Source organism: Neomonachus schauinslandi, chromosome 13 (genome assembly GCF_002201575.2).
Source record: "Neomonachus schauinslandi chromosome 13, ASM220157v2, whole genome shotgun sequence".
In the NCBI taxonomy this organism is placed as follows: Eukaryota; Metazoa; Chordata; class Mammalia; order Carnivora; family Phocidae; genus Neomonachus; species Neomonachus schauinslandi.
Window position 1 is genome coordinate 10,699,614 of NC_058415.1, and position 20,403 is coordinate 10,720,016.

The 20,403-nt window shown below is 44.9% G+C and overlaps 1 protein-coding gene across 1 annotated transcript in view; it reads right to left on the minus strand.

The window, feature by feature from the left end:
• The window catches only part of DOCK8 (dedicator of cytokinesis 8), a 173,335-nt gene that overhangs the window by 59,405 nt on the left and 93,527 nt on the right, over positions 1 to 20,403 (minus strand). Inside the window, exons 20-25 of the mRNA XM_021694440.1 lie at positions 18,962 to 19,126; positions 17,108 to 17,280; positions 14,157 to 14,252; positions 10,572 to 10,667; positions 3,743 to 3,892; positions 1,924 to 2,037 (exon numbers count right to left, since the gene is read on the minus strand). Of these exons, the coding sequence (XP_021550115.1) occupies positions 1,924 to 2,037; positions 3,743 to 3,892; positions 10,572 to 10,667; positions 14,157 to 14,252; positions 17,108 to 17,280; positions 18,962 to 19,126 (794 nt within the window). The remainder of the gene's footprint in view (positions 1 to 1,923; positions 2,038 to 3,742; positions 3,893 to 10,571; positions 10,668 to 14,156; positions 14,253 to 17,107; positions 17,281 to 18,961; positions 19,127 to 20,403) is intronic.

The following is a 20,403-nucleotide window of genomic DNA, read 5'->3' on the forward strand; positions in this document are numbered from 1 at the left end:
AAATTTTTGTTTGTATATATATTTGCATTTCCATCTTTTTTTTTTTTTAAAGATTTTATTTATTTATTTGAGAGAGAGAGAACACATGAGAGGCGATAGGGTCAGAGGGAGAAGCAGACTCCCTGCCGAGCAGGGAGCCCGATGCGGGACTCGATCCCAGGACTCCAGGATCATGACCTGAGCCGAAGGCAGTCGCTTAACCAACTGAGCCACCCAGGCGCCCCTCATTTTTTTCTTTTAAAGCAGCTAACCCATGGGCCTGCTGTGCTGTTCAGTACCTCCTTTCTATATATCCTATTTTAACTTTTGAAAAACGGATTTACTATTTGCAACTCATCCAATGACCTGTTTTGAAAAAAATATTAACTTTTATTTGCAATTCATCTGATGACCTATAATCCTCAACACCTAAGAGGGACTGCACAGAGGAAAGGCAAAGAGGAAAGGCACAGTCCTCCACCCCTGCATTCTGGTGGAATCCGAAACAGAAGATCCACGCAGGGTCAGGAGGTCAGGGCACTCAAGATGTTGGTGTTCTGGGAATTCTGAGGTTTCCTTAGGTTTCTCTTTTTACAGGTCTGTTTCTTTATTACGAGTTCCTTTAGAAAAGTCATGGTCTTTTTTTGCAGGGGGAAAGGGGGGAGTTCCTTTTCTATTACAAACTATTACAAATGAGAAAATGAGACCCAGAAACGTTAAATGAATTACTTAGGGTCACGAAGAGATTAACCATGGAGAGCCAGGCCTAAGAGAAGAAAGTGATTAATCCACTGCACCCCAGAGTTAGGTAGATGTGGCTCTTTCCAACCTGGACAAATTTACAAGACTCTTCTAAACCTCAACCTTACCATTTGCAAAAGGTAGAAGACACCCTGCAAGGATTAAAGATGCTACTTCTAGAAAACGTGCAGCACAGTGCCTGGTTCGCAGCGAGGAGCCAGCCCTGGTGACCGGGCCGGTGACGGTGCCGGGGGTTAGGGGGTGGCAGTGAGAGTCGGAGGTGGTGACAGTGGGAGCAGGAATAGGGAAGGGAAGCAGCAGCAACGATAGCAGTCAACCGCTACTTACATGACTACTGCTGGAGCCATTTAAGGGGGATGGCGAACAAAAGAAGAATCCTACTTAAAAATCTGAGGTGGCGGAACTGCTAAGACGCTCTTGGATTCTAAATATTTGCTTTGCACTCGGTGAGGCGGTCTCTTTGGCCGATTTTATCAGGGTTCTTTAAAGTCCGAGTTCCACAAGCACATTTTAATTAATTGCCCTAGTATGTGAAAAGAGACCTCATGTGTTGAATTCTAGACCTGGTCTGAGACCGAATGTGACCGTCACGTGATTTCTCTTAACTGTTCCAGTGAAGACAATCAGACAACCCTGTAAACATATAGCGATGCTGCCACCAATCAGCATACTTTAGTCCAGAAACTTCTTCAGCAGAGGAAGGAAAAACAGAGGAGTCGTAGGGAGAGGTTTTCCAGGGAGGGCGATGATGTGCTACTGGAGGTGTACCCCAGGAAAGACTCTGGAGACTGTGGCTCTGGATGTGTTCTGCCATGTAACTTTGGGCAAGTTCCTTCCATTCTTCGTGCCTAACCCGAACACCAAAAGGGCGAAGCTTGAATTATCTTCCAATCCTAACGATCTCTGGATCTGAGTCCCTGAATGGTGAGTTCTATGGGGGCAGGGACTTTTGTCTGTTTTTCTGCGCTGGGTTGGCAAATGTTCCAGGAATCCATGCGAACCAGGGTGTCTAGTGAGGTCCACAGCAGAAGACAAATGACATAAAACAAATGATCACAAAACCCAAAATGTACAGGAGTTAAGCTAACTTGGCAATGAGCATGACAGCATACCTTGGCAATGAACATGACACTGGAAGAGAAGGAACCAGGAACGACACAGCTATGTCCGTGGGATGCTCACCTGGTTACAGTAATGTTTGATGAGGTTAAATACGAAGCCACGATCCATGAGTGAGAGAAGGTCATACAAGAAGAAAGCCAGGCTGATGTTCATCTTTTCTGCCTGTTCATTTTCCTTAAAAACAAACCAACACCCGAATCATTTTGCGGTAAACCCTGATCAGGAACAACCAGGTCCCTGGTGGGAAAGCCCAGACAGACAGATCCCTATTATTCCAGCCAGTGTCCCTGGGGGAGAAACGGAGCAAAGCTGGTGACCCTGCAAACTGCAGCAAATACAAGTGAGCCCTTAGCAGGTGTCATGAGTGTTGGGTTGAATCAAGCAATTCTTCATTTATGGTTATTATTTAGGTACATTTCCTTCAGTCTTTCTTTTCCTATATGCGTATGTATATGTACATAATTGAGCTCGTTCTCCTATACACGATGTTGGGCCTCGAATTTTTTCATTCAACATTATACTATGAACATCTTTCCACATTTTAAGCCTTTCTTCAAAACTTGGTTTTAATGGCTATCTCATATTTTTTTCATATGCTCCTACCATAACTTATTTGATTCTGGTAACTATTGTTTTGGCAAAACTAACATGAAATGTATCCACTATCTTCAGTGAGACAGATTCTTAATTTATAAGGAATTGTTGAGAAAATCTCATCAGGATACAAGAATTGGTTGTTACATAAGAAATTCTCTTCCCTCCAATTAGGCAGCATTCCCAGCCTAAGAGAGGTCAGAGTTACACATGGTAGAGGGAACTCTTGCATGAACTGAGGCAAGAGCTTTGGTTTTGGTCATCTCTCGGTGCTCGTATTTATGAGAGATTTTACAGGACTTCAGAGGACCTGGGGATTCACTTTTTCATATTTATGTCCTTCGTTCTCAGAATGATAAATCACTTTTCTCTGCCTCTATTGAAAATATGATTTAAGAATATTTTCCTTTTGTTCTGATGTGCCGTTTGCAAATTCAGGCCAAGCTGAACAGCCCCTGGGATGGAGAGGGACCTGACAGAGAAGTTTCCACAGTATCTCTGAGTGGCAAGTCTGCCTGCCCCAGGATCCTGCAGAGGGACCATTCCTGGGCAGCTTACATAACTGTCTGAATATTCTGGGCTTGGAATCTTCAGTCCTGGCTTTGCTGCTAGCCACATGGCTTTTGGAAAATCTATCAACCTCACTGCATGTCCTTTTCCATGCCTGCCAAAATGCAGACCACTGCTTCATTGAGACAGTTTGCCACGAGAAATAACCAAACGGAAACCTCCCGAGCACTGGGTACTCTACACATTCTTAATAATGGTAAAGGTATTAATAATGACCACTCCTGCCTCACATTTTATGGTTGCCTTCTAAAATTGTTCCAGTTCATTTTTTTCATTTTGCAACCTTCTATTTTGACATAATTTCAAATACAGAAAAGGTGCAAGAATAGTACAAAGAACTCCTACATGCCCTTTCACCAGATTTATCAATACTTCACATTTGGCTACATTAGCTTTATCATGCTCTGTGTATAACGATTTTTTTTCAGAGGCATTGACTCTGAGAGTAAGTTGCAAAAATCATGCCCATTACTCCGTACGTAATACGTCAAGATGTATTTTCTAAGAACGAGAATAGTCCCTCCTGTATCTATATTGACAATCCCCCAGCCCCACCCTAGAGTCCCATCCAGTGTAATAACTGCACTTAGGTATCATGTTTATTTAGTTACATTTAAATTACTGGCTTAAGAGGATGCTTCTTTTTCTCTGCTTAGGGAAATAACAGACGCGCAAGGTCAGAGATTTAGAAAATAAAGAATAACGACATATTTACCTTCTGAGGTTTCACTAAAAGGGCTGCAGTCTCCGAGGTGACCACATTAACAATAGTAGTTATGTCATCTTTGAAACGGTCGGAAAAACGAGTCCTCCGAAAACTGTCCCGTTTGTCCATGTTATGTACATACTGCGCCATGCTTTTCACCTACAGAGGGGGTGGGGGAAATGTCAGCACAGAAATTGGTGAGCTGCTTGTACACTGGGGAGAAGGGGGAAAGACGTGAAGAAAAGCTCATTAACAGTGGACTTCCTAACACTTTATCTGCACTGGTGGTTGCCCAAGAAGACTGGACAAAAAATGCTCTTGCCACACAGAGGGTTACCATGGTGGCAGGAGGTGGGAAGGACGTCCTCTTCTTGACCCCAAGTCAGGGGGCTTCCTTCTTGCTGCTCACAAAGCCGGGGAGCTTCGTTCTCTAGCTTTAGTGTTAGAAGACTGCCCTTTCCTCAACCGCCCACGGCAAGGCAGATGTGGACAGGACTCCTGTCACCATTCAGGTACTGCTTGATGACGGGGCCAACACGTGCCACAGAAGGAACTGTTCAGGATACCGTTTTTGATGTGAACTGAAGTCACTTCTGTCCCCAAAACAATAAGGAGAAGAGGGGACAAATGCTCCTCTTGAGTTTCAAGTTGAAACAGGGAGCACAGTTTTCCAGAAACAATTCTATATTATGCTAGCTGGCAACTTAACCACTATTTGGAACATTGCCTCTAGGAGAAGTTATGTTTTGAAGTCAGTTAAGACTATCTTGCTTTATATATCTACTTAAAAAATATATTTATAGGGCTCCTGGGTGGCTCAAATGGTTAAGCATTTGCCTTGGGCTCAGGTCATGATCCCAGGGTCCTGGGATCGAGCCCCGCATCGGGCTCCCTGCTCAGAGGGGAGCCTGCTTCTCCCTCTGCCTCTGCCTCTCTCTCTCTCTCTCTCTGACTCTCATGAATAAATAAATAAAACATTTAAAAAATATATATATATTTACATATTTAAAAGCTATGTATTAAAAATATACCATATACGACACCAGCTCAATGCCTACCACCATTTAAAATCAAGATCACATTTTGTTTTTTGGACTTCCTCTTGAGGCCAGGAGATTCGTGGGTAATATAAGGCCTTTTAACACCATCTGGGGTCGTGTCTCCTCCTTGTTAGAAGTTCCTTAGAGCTATCAGGAACACTCTGATGGGCAAGACTGGGAGTTCTTACCTTGGATGCCTACCCTCTGAGGTCATTTTCGTGAATGTGCCCAGCCTAATCAGAGAGTCATTGCAAAGAGAAATGGCCCTAGGAGTTAATTGCCCACTTTTGCCTGAAGATGACTCCCTAGGTCAGGGCTGGAAGAAGAGGAGACAAAGTCAGTTATATGGGAAAAATGCTCTCTGCTCCTATCATGGGAACTGAAGTCACCATACGGGAGAACTTTCATGCACTACCAGCAGATTCCTGGTTCTAAGAACGCAGGGCCAGTAATTTTCATTAGCATTGAGACAAACAGAGATAAAACACAAAGAGAAGGTAAAATAAGAAGAGAGTAACAGACAGGCTTTATGTGTTTTCTGTTTTCAGATATTACCATGGCCAGCTCAGAGAAGACCTAAGAACATAGGATCCTAAGCCCAGTGTAAGGACCATGGATTCTCTTCACTGGAGAGTCCTGCCTGGTTCCGGACACACAGATGAGTCTGTACCTCACAGAGTCTCACATACTTGGTGGGAGGGAGGATCAGGATGAGAGATGGGGACTGGGCTCCATTTTTGTCTGACAGAAGTGTCTCTCTCACCATGTTCCTAACAAAGGACCTAGGGAAGACAAGGCCTCTTTGTTTTGAGCTGCCCCCATCCTGACTTTTCTTCCGGCAAACTCACCCTAGCACCAGACTTTTAGAACTCACTGTTATATCCGGCTTCTGCCTGCGGAGCTTGGCCATCCTACAACCAAATAAATAATTCTCACAATACCGTACTTCCAATCAACGGCCTCCTTCCAGACTGTAAGTCACTTGCCAGCTACTGTGTCCTTTGGCTCTTCAGAGAAGAACATCCAGTAGAAATAAATACTAGTGGATGCTTGGTCTGTATTATTTGTAGGTGGGGTGAGGCAGGAAAATTCTTTCCCCCCATTGGCCCTCATGACCCATCACAGCAGGGGTACCTCTAAAGAGCCTGTTGGTGCAAAACTTCACGTTCTGAGTAAACTAGAACCTATTTACCTGTGGGTCCCCAAAGTCTGGCTCAGCAGTTTCTAGAAGCACAGGGATTTATTCATTAGCAAGTGTGAAATTGGCCCAAAGCCTGTGTTCAACAGCTCTGAAGCCAAAGTAGTTGTTTATTAGCGCTTGGGCATTAACACAATTGAAGGGTGTCAAATGGCGCAGGTTGTTGGCTAAGTCCAAGGAGGCTGTCCTCTCTTTCTCTTTAGGCTTCATGGGGGAAAAAAACTGTTTTGGTTTTTAAACAGCTTCCTGAGCATCAGTAAGGCAAACGCACAAACAATGCACAGAGGACTGCGCACGCTGTCTGGGTCTGGGATCGGTTTCCTGTGCAAAGTTCTGGCTGGCCCCAGTACTTTCCATCTGCACCCATCCCAGCGCCGAGATCCATTTCTTGGTGTTTTGTGTCAATCTCTGAACCTTGGGAAGCTGATCTCTACGGACTCCGTCTCTTAGGCCTCCTTGGGCTTCTGCCTGGAGTTGGCCAAGGGGAGGTACCAGCAGGGGATCAGTGGGGGAGAGGACACAGAGGTATATGTCCACTCCGCTGCCCTCATCTGGGCCACAGCAAGCTTCTGGCAGTGGGGACATTTCTGTAGGACTCCAGCTCCTGTCATGGGGATCCTCTGCTCTGCCTCAGCTTTCTCTAGATCCCAATTACACTGTTCCCCACCTTCGCTCCTCCAGACCTGGAATGGGTAGATAAAGGCTCCTCCCCGGGTGCCCCACCAACCCCCTGTGTTCACCCTGGCACTGTCCCTTTGATGAATGCTTTTCCGTCAAGCCTTCTGAGTGATGCCAACGGTGTCCTGCCAGGACCCTGACACACTTAGGTTACCACATGCAGAGCCCTGGGGCACCAGTGTCTTGGGAGATCTGCCCGTTGGTCAATCCCTTCCATACGCTCAGATCAGCAGGAGTTTTCTTTCCAGCTACCTCATCTGTTTACCATCAAGGACTCCTAGAGGGAAGGAGAGCTACCAGCTTTAGCTTTTGCTTCCTCTCCCAGAGTCCTAGTAGATAAATGTGCAAGATCAAAAGTAATTTTCACCTTTTCCATGGTTCTTAGCTCCCTGTGGTTAAGGGTACTAAAGAAGACAAAGCCTTTGGCAGACCTGGAGATTCCTCCTTAGAGCCACCACATTTCCTCCAACCCCATCCATGTACAGGAATGATAGAAAACTCTGGCCTCAGGGCGCCTGGGTGGCTCAGATGGTTAGGCGTCTGCCTTCGGCTCAGGTCATGATCCCAGGGTCCTGGGATCGAGTCCCGCATCGGGCTCCCTGCTCCTTGGGAGTCTGCTTCTCCCTCTGCCTTTCTCTCTCGCTCTGTCTCTCATGAATAAAAAAAAAAAAAAAAAAAAAAAAAAAAAAAAAAGAAAACTCTGGCCTCAAGGCTGCTTGAGGATTAAATGAGATAAAGCTTAAAACGGTGCCCAGCACATACACAGTACGACGCATGATACATTTTGGATGTGATTATTTTTCCTTCCTCAGGGATGCCAGTGGTTACTGGGATTATATGAAGGGCAGAGTCACTGGGACACCCGCAGAGAATGCAAACTTGCCTTCAAGACAAAGCTCCAGGATGCCAGGTGGAGCCACTCAGGCCTCGAAAGGCTGAGTTCATTCTGGCTGGGAATGGCAAAAGCGTCACATTGCTGCATTAAAGTTGACTTCCGAACATAAAGGTTTTGCGTGTTGTTAATAGCTTAGGCTAAGGAAATGTTTTGCAACTTTGAGCTTCCAAGGAGAGGCCAAATGGCAGAAGAACAGAAGCTGGACTACAGCCTTGAGCATCTTGTCCTTGGTGACTGAGAGGGCTGGGCAAACCCTCCTTAGCCTTGGTTTCCTACGTGTGCAGTGTGGAGAACTCCTCAGGTACTTATCACATAGCTCTCTACTGAGGTTCCAAGGACGTAGGAAAGAGCCCTGACAGCTGCTACTGGAACTCTCACATAGCTGAGCTTGAGAACCGTCATTCTAGAAGTCTGGTTCTCTGGTCAAACAATTGTACTTATATAACTACTCAATAATATCTAAGAATGATCAGGTGAAGTGTGTGTGTACATATGTGTGCACGTGTGTGAAAACATTGGATTGGGATACTGCTTTCCTCTGGGACTTTGTTCATTGAGATTCTACAATATCAATTTTACTTTCTGCTTCTTGACTTTTCATTTGCAATATGACAAATGGACTCAACTGCCATATGCAATTGCATTATGAAGGTTATTCGTATGAATTGTCTACAGACGGATTATGACCGAAGTGAATCCTCTTTACGGAGAAACTTGACAGTGAGTGGGTTAAGTAAGTAGAAGGATGTACAGGGCATGGAGTGTTGGTATTGATACTTCTCACACCTCAACAGAGAGTTTGAAGGCCAGTCCATTCGCTGCCAGAGCACAGAGCTCATGTCTCACTGCCAACGTTATTGCTCCAAGACTCGTAGGCTGCAGGCATCCACCTGGATGAGGCTGGCTTTTAGAATGGAAAATCCTGGCGCTGGCCATGTATACAGACCCTTAGCTCCGCTGAGGCCTCACAGGGCAGGGATGGTGTGGACTGGTGGATCTTCAGTGAGCTTAGAAGTCCCCCAGGAAGACAGGTTAATAATGTACATTGCTGGCTTCCACTCTTCCTCACTGCATTCACTAGTGCTAGAGAGGGCCTCAAGAATCAGCTTTATTTTTACTAAGCACCCCCTTCTTCCCCCTGGTAATTCTGTTGCAAGACTTTGAGGCTGTGCTTTGAAAACAGCTTTCTCAAGCTAGTGGTTGGAACTCGGTGAAATGCTACAAGATTGGGATTCTGGATGTTTTTGCGGTGTGGGCCTGACTCCTTTTTAACCCTATTGCACATCGCTTCCCATTTCCTCCGCAGTGTGACTTTCGTTTTTGTTTCCTTTGACCCCCTGTTGTCTGTATCCTATTGTTCAGTAGTATTCCCTTTTCCTTAGGCTTCAAGCTAAATAAATAAACTAGAGCTCATGGGGGAAATCCTACCTTCTCTCTTAAAAAAAAAATTATTCACTTAATGTCACAGGGGAAAGAACCCAGTGAATATAAAGCTCACTCTACCACTAAATCCTAATCCACTCCTAATCCTAATCCCTGGGACTGTTTGTATGAACATTTTTATGTACAGTTGACTCTTGAACAACATGGGTTTGAACCGCACAGGTCCACTTATATGCGGATTTTTTTTGGATAAGTATAGTACAGCCTTATAAATGTATTTTCTCTTTTTCATGATTTCTTAACATTTTCTTTTCTTTTAGCTTACTTTAGCATATGAATACAATATATAATACACATAACATATAAAATATGTGTTAATCGACTGTTTATGTCATCAGCAAGACTTCTGGGCAATAATAGGCTATTAGTAGTTATGTTTCTGGGAAGTCAAAAGTTACATGAGAATTTTCAGCCGTGCAGGGGTTGGGTTGGCGCTCCTCACCCCCACATTGTTCATGGGTTAACTATAGTTCGTGTCTACACTTGTATACCTTTTTAACATCACATCAAATTTTATCTCCATTTATCAGCACTGACAACATGGATATTCTTAGTTGCTTTATAGCTTTATAGTAAAATCTTTTCACTTCAATAATCAGTTACAAAAGGGGTATTAGTATTACTGTCTTCATTCTAAAACGAAGGAACACGGCTGTGCCTTCTGTTTTTCTGGTAGAGATCAGACAGAAGTTGTAGGGTAAACAAATTTACAAATCTCATTTTTTCTTCCCAGTAGATATCAGTTGGCACTTGTCTGGTACTCAATAGTGTGCTGGGGCAGACATGATCGTAAGGAAGATAGACCCAAATCCTAGAAATGAAATAAGCAATACAGAAAAGCAAGTATAAAGTGTGATAATTGCTGGAATCGAAGTAAACAGGGTGTTTAAGAGGAGAATAATAGAGAGGAAGATATATTACAGTGTGAGCTGGTCAGAAAGACTTCTCAGGGGTGGTAACATTTAAGCTAAAACCCAAAGAGAAGAACCCAAAATGTGTGTGCATGGGGGGATGGAAGGTAGGGAGGGGAGAGAGAATTTGAGAAAGGATTTGAGGCTGGAAAGCCACAGCACCTTCAAAGAACCAAAATGGGACCAACGGGGCTGAAAGAGGGGGCAAGATGGTATGAGCTCAGGTGAGAGACAGAGGGAAACATAATCAGACAAAGGCTTTGTAGGCCATGATAAAATTTGTGCTTTATTTCCGGTACACCGGAAATCATGGAAGGGTTTTCCAGAGGAGACTGACATGATCTGTTTTAAAAGAGTCGGCAGCCCTGTGCAGAATGGACGGACCAGAACAAAAAGAAATGCAGGCAGGTGAAAGAGGAAGTGATTGGGGAGCAGGGAAGACGAGGAGAAGCCGGAGGCTGGAGGTATGTTTTCAAGGCAGCATCAACAAGAATGAGTGGAAGCGGGACGGAGGAGTGAGGCAGAGTTGGATTTTAAGGACCCATCCCAGGTTTTCAGTGGGAGCAACTCGGGGGATAAAACGTCAGTTCCTAAGAGGGGGACAACTTCACTGCCTTTCTGCAATGTGCCTCATGCCTTGCTGGGCACAGACACAAACAGGCCAGAATCTCACCAGAAGCTCAAAGAAGAACCAGGCGTACTTGAAGACGGTTTCTCTCACCATCCCGGTGCTGACCACCATCTGCAGGGCGAGCTCCTCATGGAAATGCTGTACGACAAGGACAAACACCAGTCTGAGATGGAAGGTGCTTTCTACACCCACAACCCTTCTCTTCTGAACCAACTGTTAGTTCCTGACACGGGTATCCCAGGTGTCCCAGACCACAGGTGGATGGCAAAATCAATGCCGAGGTTACCTGAGATGGAGGACCTTTCAGGTGGGTCGGAGAAGGTTGGTGGTGGCGGTATCAGGTAAGACAGCTAGGTCTGAAGGAATGGCCTCTGCCTGGGGGTGACTGCATTCTGGGGTAGTGGGTCAGAACTGGGACCGTTATTTTCACCTCAGACCCTGCTGCAAACCCTCTGTGTGACCACAGACAAGCCATTCCTCTCTCTACTCTTCATTTTCTCATCCGTAAAATCTGCTGGCTGATAGCAGTGGTGGTCAAAACGGAACGTGCATCAGAATCCCCTGGGGGATCATGAAGACACACAGACTGCTGGGTCCGCCCCAGAGTTTCGGATTTGGATGTGGCAGATCCAGGACAGGGCCTGAGAATTCGATTTCATACACGTTCCCAGGTGTTGGTGACAAGCTGCTGGTCCAGGGACCTCAATTAGAGAACCGATGTCTTGGTGATATCTAAACTGCCTTCCAGATAGGATGATTTTTGTTTTTATAATACCACTATGGCACTGTGGGAAATGTGATGGGTTGGGCTTAATGAGCAGATCCTCTGCATTAGATAGTGGTAGCAGCCTGAACTCATGCTTCTCAATGCCCTCTGTGCCAGGGTCAGATGCTGGAAGATTCCTCAGCTCTGCTTTATGTCTATACTTCCCTTCAAGTTATCCAACTGCTTGAGAGCAAATATAGCAGATGGTGACTTTTGCATCTTTTGTACATTTCCCATTCCCGGGTTTATGTGGCTACTTAATACTCTTGACAACAGCTTTGCTGGGGAACAAGCTCAAGACTAAAGGTAGGGCAGGGGCGCCTGGGTGGCTCAGTCGTTAAGCGTCTGCCTTCGGCTCAGGTCATGATCCCAGGGTCCTGGGATCGAGCCCCGCATCGGGCTCCCTGCTCGGCGGGAAGCCTGCTTCTCCCTCTCCCACTCCCCCTGCTTGTATTCCCTCTTTCGCTGTGTCTCTCTCTGTCAAACAAATAAAATCTTTAAAAAAAAAAAAAAAAGACTAAAGGTAGGGCAACCAATTCATCTCAGTTTGCCTGAGACTGTCTCGATCTGAAAACAGAAAAGTCCAGCATCCCCGGGAGCCCTTGGTCCTGGGCAAACAGGGATGTGTGGCCACCTTAACTAACGGCAAAAATGATGTCTGGGTATTTTCTCTGGATTTCATTAATCTGGTGACCATAAAACCTAGAATAAATACAGATGAACTAATTGATTATTGTTCTGTGGGTAAGAGAGCTGAAACTATTCGAACATCGTAATACCACACCCTAAGGTCCTACCATATATGGCAGTTAAATTTCAAACTCAACCCCTAAAACAAAAATTGATTATAGCAAAGATTGTCCTTGATACATCTTCAAGGTACTGACCCTGTACGGCGTGCATGCAACTCAATTTACCGTCTTATGTACATTAAAATTTGAGTTACTAAGCTATACCAAAAGGACACAAATGGAAAATCTATGTGCAGGTCTCTGGGCATTTTAACTATTTATAGCCTCACCCGGTTAATGGTGATGAATGCAAAATGCTTAGGTGTTTCAGCATGTCAGGAAGTTCACCTTCCTTCTGCCAGGTGAGTCAAACCTTTATAATCTTAGTACACGGAAAAGCATTTGCTGTTCAGAGCCGTCCACGAAGCTCACCCACCTGGGAGCGGCATGAGGCGCGGAATGTTAATCTAGCAGGTGGTCTAAGTGGGCAGATGATGTAAGTCAGCTACACCTGGATCTTGCCGGTGTAGGAAAGATTCGCTCCACTAGCTTCAAAGGTAACCTCTGGAAAATAGGTCAGTTTGACTGCCAGAGTCTTAGAGATTAGAGGAGGATAAGCTGCTTCTTAAAGTAATTTATGTTGCTTACCAGGCAACATTGTTACAAGAACACCTTGCTCCGGAGGTTACAGAAGAGAGCCAAGCAGCTAAATCCTTTTTTGCTGATCTATTGAAGAAACACACTGTCTAAACTTCCCTCTGAAATGAAATGATTCTCTTTTAGGCACTGAGATGGCCAGGAACAAAGTCAAAACACGGCAACGGCAAAGCCAAACATGCCTGCTTGCCTGAAGGAGGCGAGGCTGTAGGCAAACCATGCTTTAAAAAAGAAGGTCGAATGGTACATGTAACCAGTCCCTGCAAAGCCCAAAGCTGAGTTTTAGGGTAAGTGAAAAATTATTTTCAGCACCTTGCCCTATCTTCTTTCACTTCTTTTAAAATTAATTCCCTGTACCTCTCCCCAGACATATGGTGCCCGGATTACTGAGAAGTCTGCACCCTGAGGCCCTGCCAGGGCCCCCCCACGCTTGATCTTTCCCTCCCTTGGTGCCAAGCAAGCTGAGCTGAGGCTCATTCCCTCCTGGCATGTTTAATAAACATTCCCTGTTGTGTCAGCTGTTGCAAATGGCTTCCTGTGTTATCCTTCCAATCAGCATATTTACATTTTAATAAGGGTCTTGAAAGACACTCAAGACCTTAACTTCAGTCACTACTCTAATGGAGCAATACTTGAGAGTCTGGCAGAGAAAAAACTTAAGGGAGACAGTCCCGCCCCTCAAACCACACAGGCTGTGACTATGACTGAAGAATTCTGTTATTATCAGATGTTCTGGTGGGCAGCTCGCAAAGTCTCTCAACTCCTAAGTAAAGCTGATTAGAATGAATTTTGAGGAAAGCTTTTCATGTCATCTGATAAGAGTATTGAAATAAGGGCGCCTGGGTGGCTCAGTTGGTTAAGCAACCGCCTTCAGCTCAGGTCATGATCCTGGAGTCCCGGGATCGAGTCCCGCATCGCGCTCCCTGCTCGGCGGGGAGTCTGCTTCTCCCTCTGACCCTCCCCCTCTCATGCTTTCTGTCTCCCATTCTCTCTCAGATAAATAAATAAAATCTTTAAAAAAAAAAAAAGAGTATTGAAATAAATGATACCTAATTATTGTCATGCACTTTTGTTGAGGATGAACTGTCCCCAGCTCACCTTCTACTGAAAAAGAAACTAAGGCAGGTGTTCTCAAACCATCATCCCTGGATGAGCATCCCCTGGGAACTTGTCAGAAATGCAAATTCTCGGGCCCCACTTCAGAGCTACTGAATCAGAAACTCTGGGGGTAGGGTCCAGCCATCAGTTTTAACAAGCCCTCCAGGGACTTCGGATGTATGGTAAGCTGGAGAACCCTTGAATAGGAATCAATTGGTCAAAAAATGAATGACATGGAACAGAACTACAAAATTGTGTGTGTGTGTGTGTGTGTGTGGAGCGGGGAGCGAGGCAGGAGAGCACTTTGATGGTGTCTGTTATCAATCACAGCAAGAAGACACAAGCAAATTATCCTCACACTGCCCCACTCAGTACCTTTTTGCTGGCTGGCCTTGGGGCTGCGGTCGAACTGGGAACATCATTATTGCCTGAGCAATAGTAGGACATCCGACTGCAGGTGCGATCAGCACTCTGAAATACACAAACCATGACTCATCAGTCCACTGACAGCGGTTCACTTAAAAGATGAGCCAGCGGTCTGGAACTCACAACCTCAGAATTCATTTTTCATATGTTTCTTACTTTTTTTTTCTGGTTACAAAGGTAAAACAATTGTCACAAATAAATACAAAACAAAGCAAAGAATGTGAAATCAAATCTCATTCTACTTGCTCCTGAGACAATCACTGTTAGTTTAGTGTGTAGACCAACCCAGAGTTAAAACCTACTTAGGAACAGGGGGTGCTGAAGTCCCTTGGATATTCTGACTTTATTGGGGTAGCACCAAAAAAAAAAAAAAAACTGTGGGAACAGCGCCTCTCTGTGGGCTAGGATGGTACTGTCACAGGCTCCTAAATGCTGTATTTAAAAAATTGTCAAAAACCACTGTGGACAAATGTTCTCCCCCTGCTACACAACAATTAGAAAATTCTTAACCCAATCCACATAGAAATTTAATATTTTCACTTTTATTAAATGAAATCATAACGATCAAGGCTGTCAATGATAGAGGCAGGCCAATTGTCCCCTGGGCAATCAGAAAATGCTAATGCTTAAAGGGACCTTACACATGAGGTCGGACTGTGCTGTGTTGGCAAATGTTTAACAACCAGCTCTTGGGGGGAGGAGCTGATTTCAGCATTTGCCTATTTCTGTACCTTAAATGCTTTTGTCATGGCAGATTGCAAGTTCACATGACATCACTGAACACGGTGTTGGGAAGAGACGTACACCAGCAAATCATTATGGAGTATTTCCACCATACAGCTACTAGAGACACAAATAACCTCAAGAACACAGAAAAGAGTAATGTGTAATAAAATATCGAGGAAGGGCTGGTGTTTGAATACTATCTTTTTAAAGTAGAATAATTTTGGATTTATAGACAAGTTGCAAAGGTGGTCCAGAGTTCTTGCACACCCTTCTTCACCCAGTTCCTCTTGATGTTAGTATCTTACATCACTCTGGTACCTTTGTCAAAACTAAGAAATTAACATTGGCTCCTTACTAGCAACTAAACCACAGATGCGGATTTCACCAGGTTTTCCACTGATGTCCACTTTCAGCCTCAAGATATAATCCAAGATACCATGTTGCATTTAGATTATTTTTTATTTAGTATAACTTATTTGTTATTTATATAATGTCATTTTTTAGTAGTATCTAACAACTGGCTCAGAAAATGCCAGAAAATTTGAACAATCGGCTCTCAGAAACTGGTAGGAGCCCACTCCAGCCCAGCCCTGGATTGATTTTGTAAGTCAGAAAAGGTGGCATAGGAACAGTTTCATATGGTGCACACTCGAGATTGTCAGAATCTCTAGTGGATCCATAGATGATCCTTAAGTTCATCCAGGGTCCAGAAACTCTACAGAGATGAGGAACAGGAGGCCCAAGGGAGGAGCGGACTCCCCCATGACCACAAGGCTGGGTGGTGGTGGAGTCCAGACCCAACCCCGGTCTCCAAATTCCTTTTTCTCACAACATACTATCTCAAGTGCGTGGATTTTGTAAGAGAAATTATGTCGAAACCTAGAGAGTTTGATTTATCATAATCAGGGGAAATGATACTAGTTGAAAAACTTAGCCATGGAGGCCATGGATAACTGGAAAGAAAATTCATATGAAGAATTCATGGTAGCTTTGTAGAAAAACAAACAAAAGCCACTGAATTATACACTTAGAAGGGTAAGTTTTATGGTGTGTGGTTATATCACAGGCTCGAAAAACATTTTCAAATGAGACACACTTTACAAAATATCTGACTCCTCAAAAGTGTCAAGGTCATCAAAAATGAGGGGACTCTATGAAATTGTTAGAACCAAGAGGAAACTAAGGAGACAGGACTACAAAATATAATGTGGTATCCTGGCTGGGATCCTGGAACAGAAAAAGGACATTAGGGAAAAACTGAAGAAATCTGAATAAAATATGAACTTTAGTTAAGAATGATCACAGACTGGGGCGCCTGGGTGGCTCAGTCAGTTAAGCGGCTGCCTTCAACTCAGGTCATGATCCCAGGGTCCTGGGATCGAGCCCCACGTCAGGCTCCCTGCTCGGTGGAGAGCCTGCTTCTTCCTCTCCCTCTCCCTGCTGTTCTGCCTACTTGTGCTCTCTCTCTCTCTGTCAAATAAATAAAATCCTTAAAAAAAAAAAAAATCTCTTTAAAAAAAAAAAAAAAGAATGATCACAGACCAATATTAATTCATGAATTGTGACAAATGTACCATTCTAATGTAAAATGTTAACAGAGACTAGGTATGACATATACAGAAACTTTCTGTACTCTAGTCGCAGTAATTCTATAAATCTGCAACTGTTATAAAATAAAAAGAAATCAAGAGAAAGCAAAGAATTCATGGAAGGAAAACAGTATATCCCAAGTCATCAACCATCTCAGGATCTGTTTCTGTTTATAAAACCTGGCTTTGCTCTTGGGAATTATTATATGGGATAATTAATCTGTGGATGTTAATGAATGTAAAGGACAGATATTTAAAAAATAAATAAAAATGTTTGATGTTCTAGTCATCAAAAAAAAAAAAGTTAAAGCTACATTGTTTCCCTTGAAAATAGACTCCACGTGGCTCAATCAGCTCTAAAAACGTCCCACCAGCGTCACTAACTTTAACTGAGCAGATCTTCAATGCCAGTCTTGCCTCTGCTTCTTTCCAGAATGGTCTCGATCATTTCAAAAGCTGAAGCATGACAACATGTGACCAGCAGAGCTGTGGTACTGGAAGTGGTCCATTTTGTGTTGTTTCTCCAAGTTTTCGTTAAAACTAAAAAAGCTCACGTCCCTTTCCCCGCGAAGGCATCCTCCTTACCTTTGACAACATGATGCTCTTCACTTCGTCGTCTGCCGCAGAGTGAGTCCCCGCGAGGTCTGGATTACTGCTGCTCATCACCCGGGCCTGCAGCAGCTTTGAACTCACGGCAGCAGCAGACGTGCGTCCGTATGTGTGGTAGCGCGGGTCAGGGAGGGCGGCAGCGGCACCACCTGCACTCCACCAGGTACGGACATGCCAACAGAAAGGGGATCCGAGTCACTTACTGTGCTTGGAAGGGAACTGGAGAGGGACAGGGTGGAGAGTGGAATGAAAACCCCCTTGATTAGATCTTGGAATTAGGGTCTTACTATCAAATGCCTAGGGGAGGTCAGAGGGGCATTGCTTTGGGGGTAAGTAGGGCGTGAGGCAGCAGGGAGTGGTGAGGACTGTGGTAAACTGGAAACATGTGCCTCATCCAAAGACAGAGGCTGCTACTGAGCTTCAGCCTATTATTGCGACGGGGAAACAGCCCCCGGGGTCACAAGAGCTTTTGCTTGCTCCAGACAAGCTGGAAATGGGAACTTTTAAATTTATTAATATTTAAAATAAGACAACTTTATAAGTCATGCAAGATCTTCTGAGATAGGAGAATCCAAGGAAGCATCTGCACCCCATGAGGATAAGTATATATTACATATCGTTGTTCATTTTTAACTACATCTATGTCTTCCAAAGTGAGTATGCAAGTCTATGAGATATTACCAGTATCTTTAAAAACTCAATCGAAATTATAGGTTTACTGGGGCACCTGGGTGGCTCAGTCCATTAAGCATCTGCCTTTGGCTCAGGTCATGATCCCAGGGTCTTGGGTTCGAGCTCAGAACCTCGGAACCCTGCTCAGTGGGGAGTCTGCTCCTTCCTCTCCCTCTGCAGCCCCCACTCCTGCTCACTCTCTCTTACTCTCTCTCACTCTCTCAAATAAATAAAATCTTTTTAAAAAAAATTACAGGTTTACTTGTAATGAGGCTGCATGGTCTAATAAAAATGGCAAGTTTCTTCATTAGGACCTGGAATTTTGTAAACTTGTTGATGCTACTTTTTACATCCTGCTGACCAGAAGTACCGGTTGATTATGACCCTGAACATAATTGGGAAGAGTGGAGAAATGCATTATTATTACTTCAAAAGTTTAGTTTGGGGGAAATGAGGAAAGGGATTTATCTTTTCACAATGAAAACTTTAGGAACCGGTGCTCACCACTACTATCGGGTATTTATTGTTTTTCTTTGTCATTATTAGCCTAGCATCCTAGACACCTGTTGTCACTTCTCCATTTTTGAAAATAAAAGATCCTCACCTGAAAACAAATTACCCACTGGGTAAAGACCAGTGAGGGGTTATCACAGAGGCAGAAAAAAATAAGTGCTTCGGGTATAAAAAGAGGGAGGGAGGGGGTGCATGGGTGGTTCAGTTAAGTGTCCAACTCTTGATTTCGGCTCAGGTCATGATCACAGGATCCTGGGATGGAGCTCTGGGTGTTGGGCTCCATGCTTAGCAGGGAGTCTGCTTGAGATTCTTTCCCTTTCTGTCTGCCCCTCCCCATGCTCAAGAGCTCTGTCTCTCTAAAATAAATCAATCAACCTTAAAAAAAAAAAAAAGGAGGGAGGCAGGAAGCAAGTTGGAAAAAAAAAAAGGAACCGAGAAATAAATTTTTAATTTCAGCATTCACGTAAGTTTTGTATCATTGATACAAAAATAAATTAAAAATTAATAAAATCAACTTTAACCGAAAAAAATAAAATCCAAATATAAAATTTAACTTTGGGCTTTTTATTACATTTTGAATGACGGGGCAGCGGGGTGGGGGCAGGGGCCTGCCCGCCAGGCGCCCGCAGCTGGGGGCCACGCTACCTGACTTGGGTGGGTCCCTCGGCGGCTCTGGCAGGCGGAAGACGTAATGCACGTAGGAGGCCAACAGGCAGTTCCTCCCGTGCTGGTCCTTGGCCAGGTCCTTGCTGTTGTGCAGACTGTTGGCTATGGCCACCACGGACTCAAACGCAAACTGGGAGAAGTTGGCTGAGGAACCGAGAGAAAAATGGGTGGCCTCACAATTGGTCCCGAATGAACCCGAGCTAGAATGTTCTCTGGGGCAGCGTTCCGGAGTCCTCACAGCTGACCCGCTGAACCAGGCTGGGCACAACGAGGGCCAGGGCAGGGGGAGTGGTTGTAGTGACTTACTGCTTACTGCAAACCACTTCACCTCTCCTCCTTCGTCTGCCTCCTCTGGCCAGCACTGTGGGTCTTCACCACAAAGACAGGAGACCATCTAGGCAACCCTCCCTCTCCACCGTGCCCGAAACCTGGGTGCTACTCAGTGGGACCTGCCCTGATGTGAGTATCATCACCTGGGAGCCTGTTAGAAATGCAGACTCTCAGACCCCCCAGACCTACTGAAGTCAGAATCCGCATTTCACAAGATGCCCCGGTGATTCTGACGCACACTCCCGTTTGAGATGTGCCGTTGCACCATGTAGACTCTTGGTGTGCAGGTTAATCTAAAAAAGTAGGTATAGGGCGCCTGGGTGGCTCAGTCAGTTAAGCGGCTGCCTTCTGCTCAGGTCATGATCTTAGGGTCCTGGGATCGAGCCCTGCATCGGGCTTCCTGCTCAGCAGGGAGTCTGCTTCTCCCTCTGTCCCTCCCCACTGCTCATGCTCTCTCTCTCTCTCACTCTTTCAAATAAAAAAAAAAAAATCTTACAAAAAATAAAAATGTAGGTGTATTGTGCCATTCTCCAAAGTGGGTCCACACAAAACTATTGATTCACCATGTACGGTCTTGTTCAGGAGCTCCCAGCCCTCCACGGTTTGACTCCACCCTCGTTACCCAACCTTGTACCCATTCCTGCTCAAATTCAACTTCCTTTAAAATGAGGCAATTGTTCTGTCCCCATCACATGTCTGCTCTGTCTTAGCTCTGCAATTTTTCTCACGCTGTTGTCCTCAGCTGGAAAGCCCTCTGTGCTCCCTCCAGCAAAATCCCATCAACCCTTCACCGCTGGGCACCATCCCGCCTCCTCCACGAAGCCTCGGACAGCACTCGGTACAGGGCTTCAGGGACACCAAGACTCCCAGTTCTTTGGCTGTTCCCGGTGGTAACCTCTGTCTCTCTGAGCAGGCTTCCAGCCTTCGGGGCTGAGGCGCATTTCTCCCACCTTCTTATCTCCCTCCTGTGACGACCATAGTTCCTGACAGATAGATTCTGAATAAATGCTTATATGCTAAGTGCCTCTACCTACTCGGCCTGCTGTCTCCCCGTGACAGGTGGCAACTTGCTACAAAGCAGCAGCTCAAAA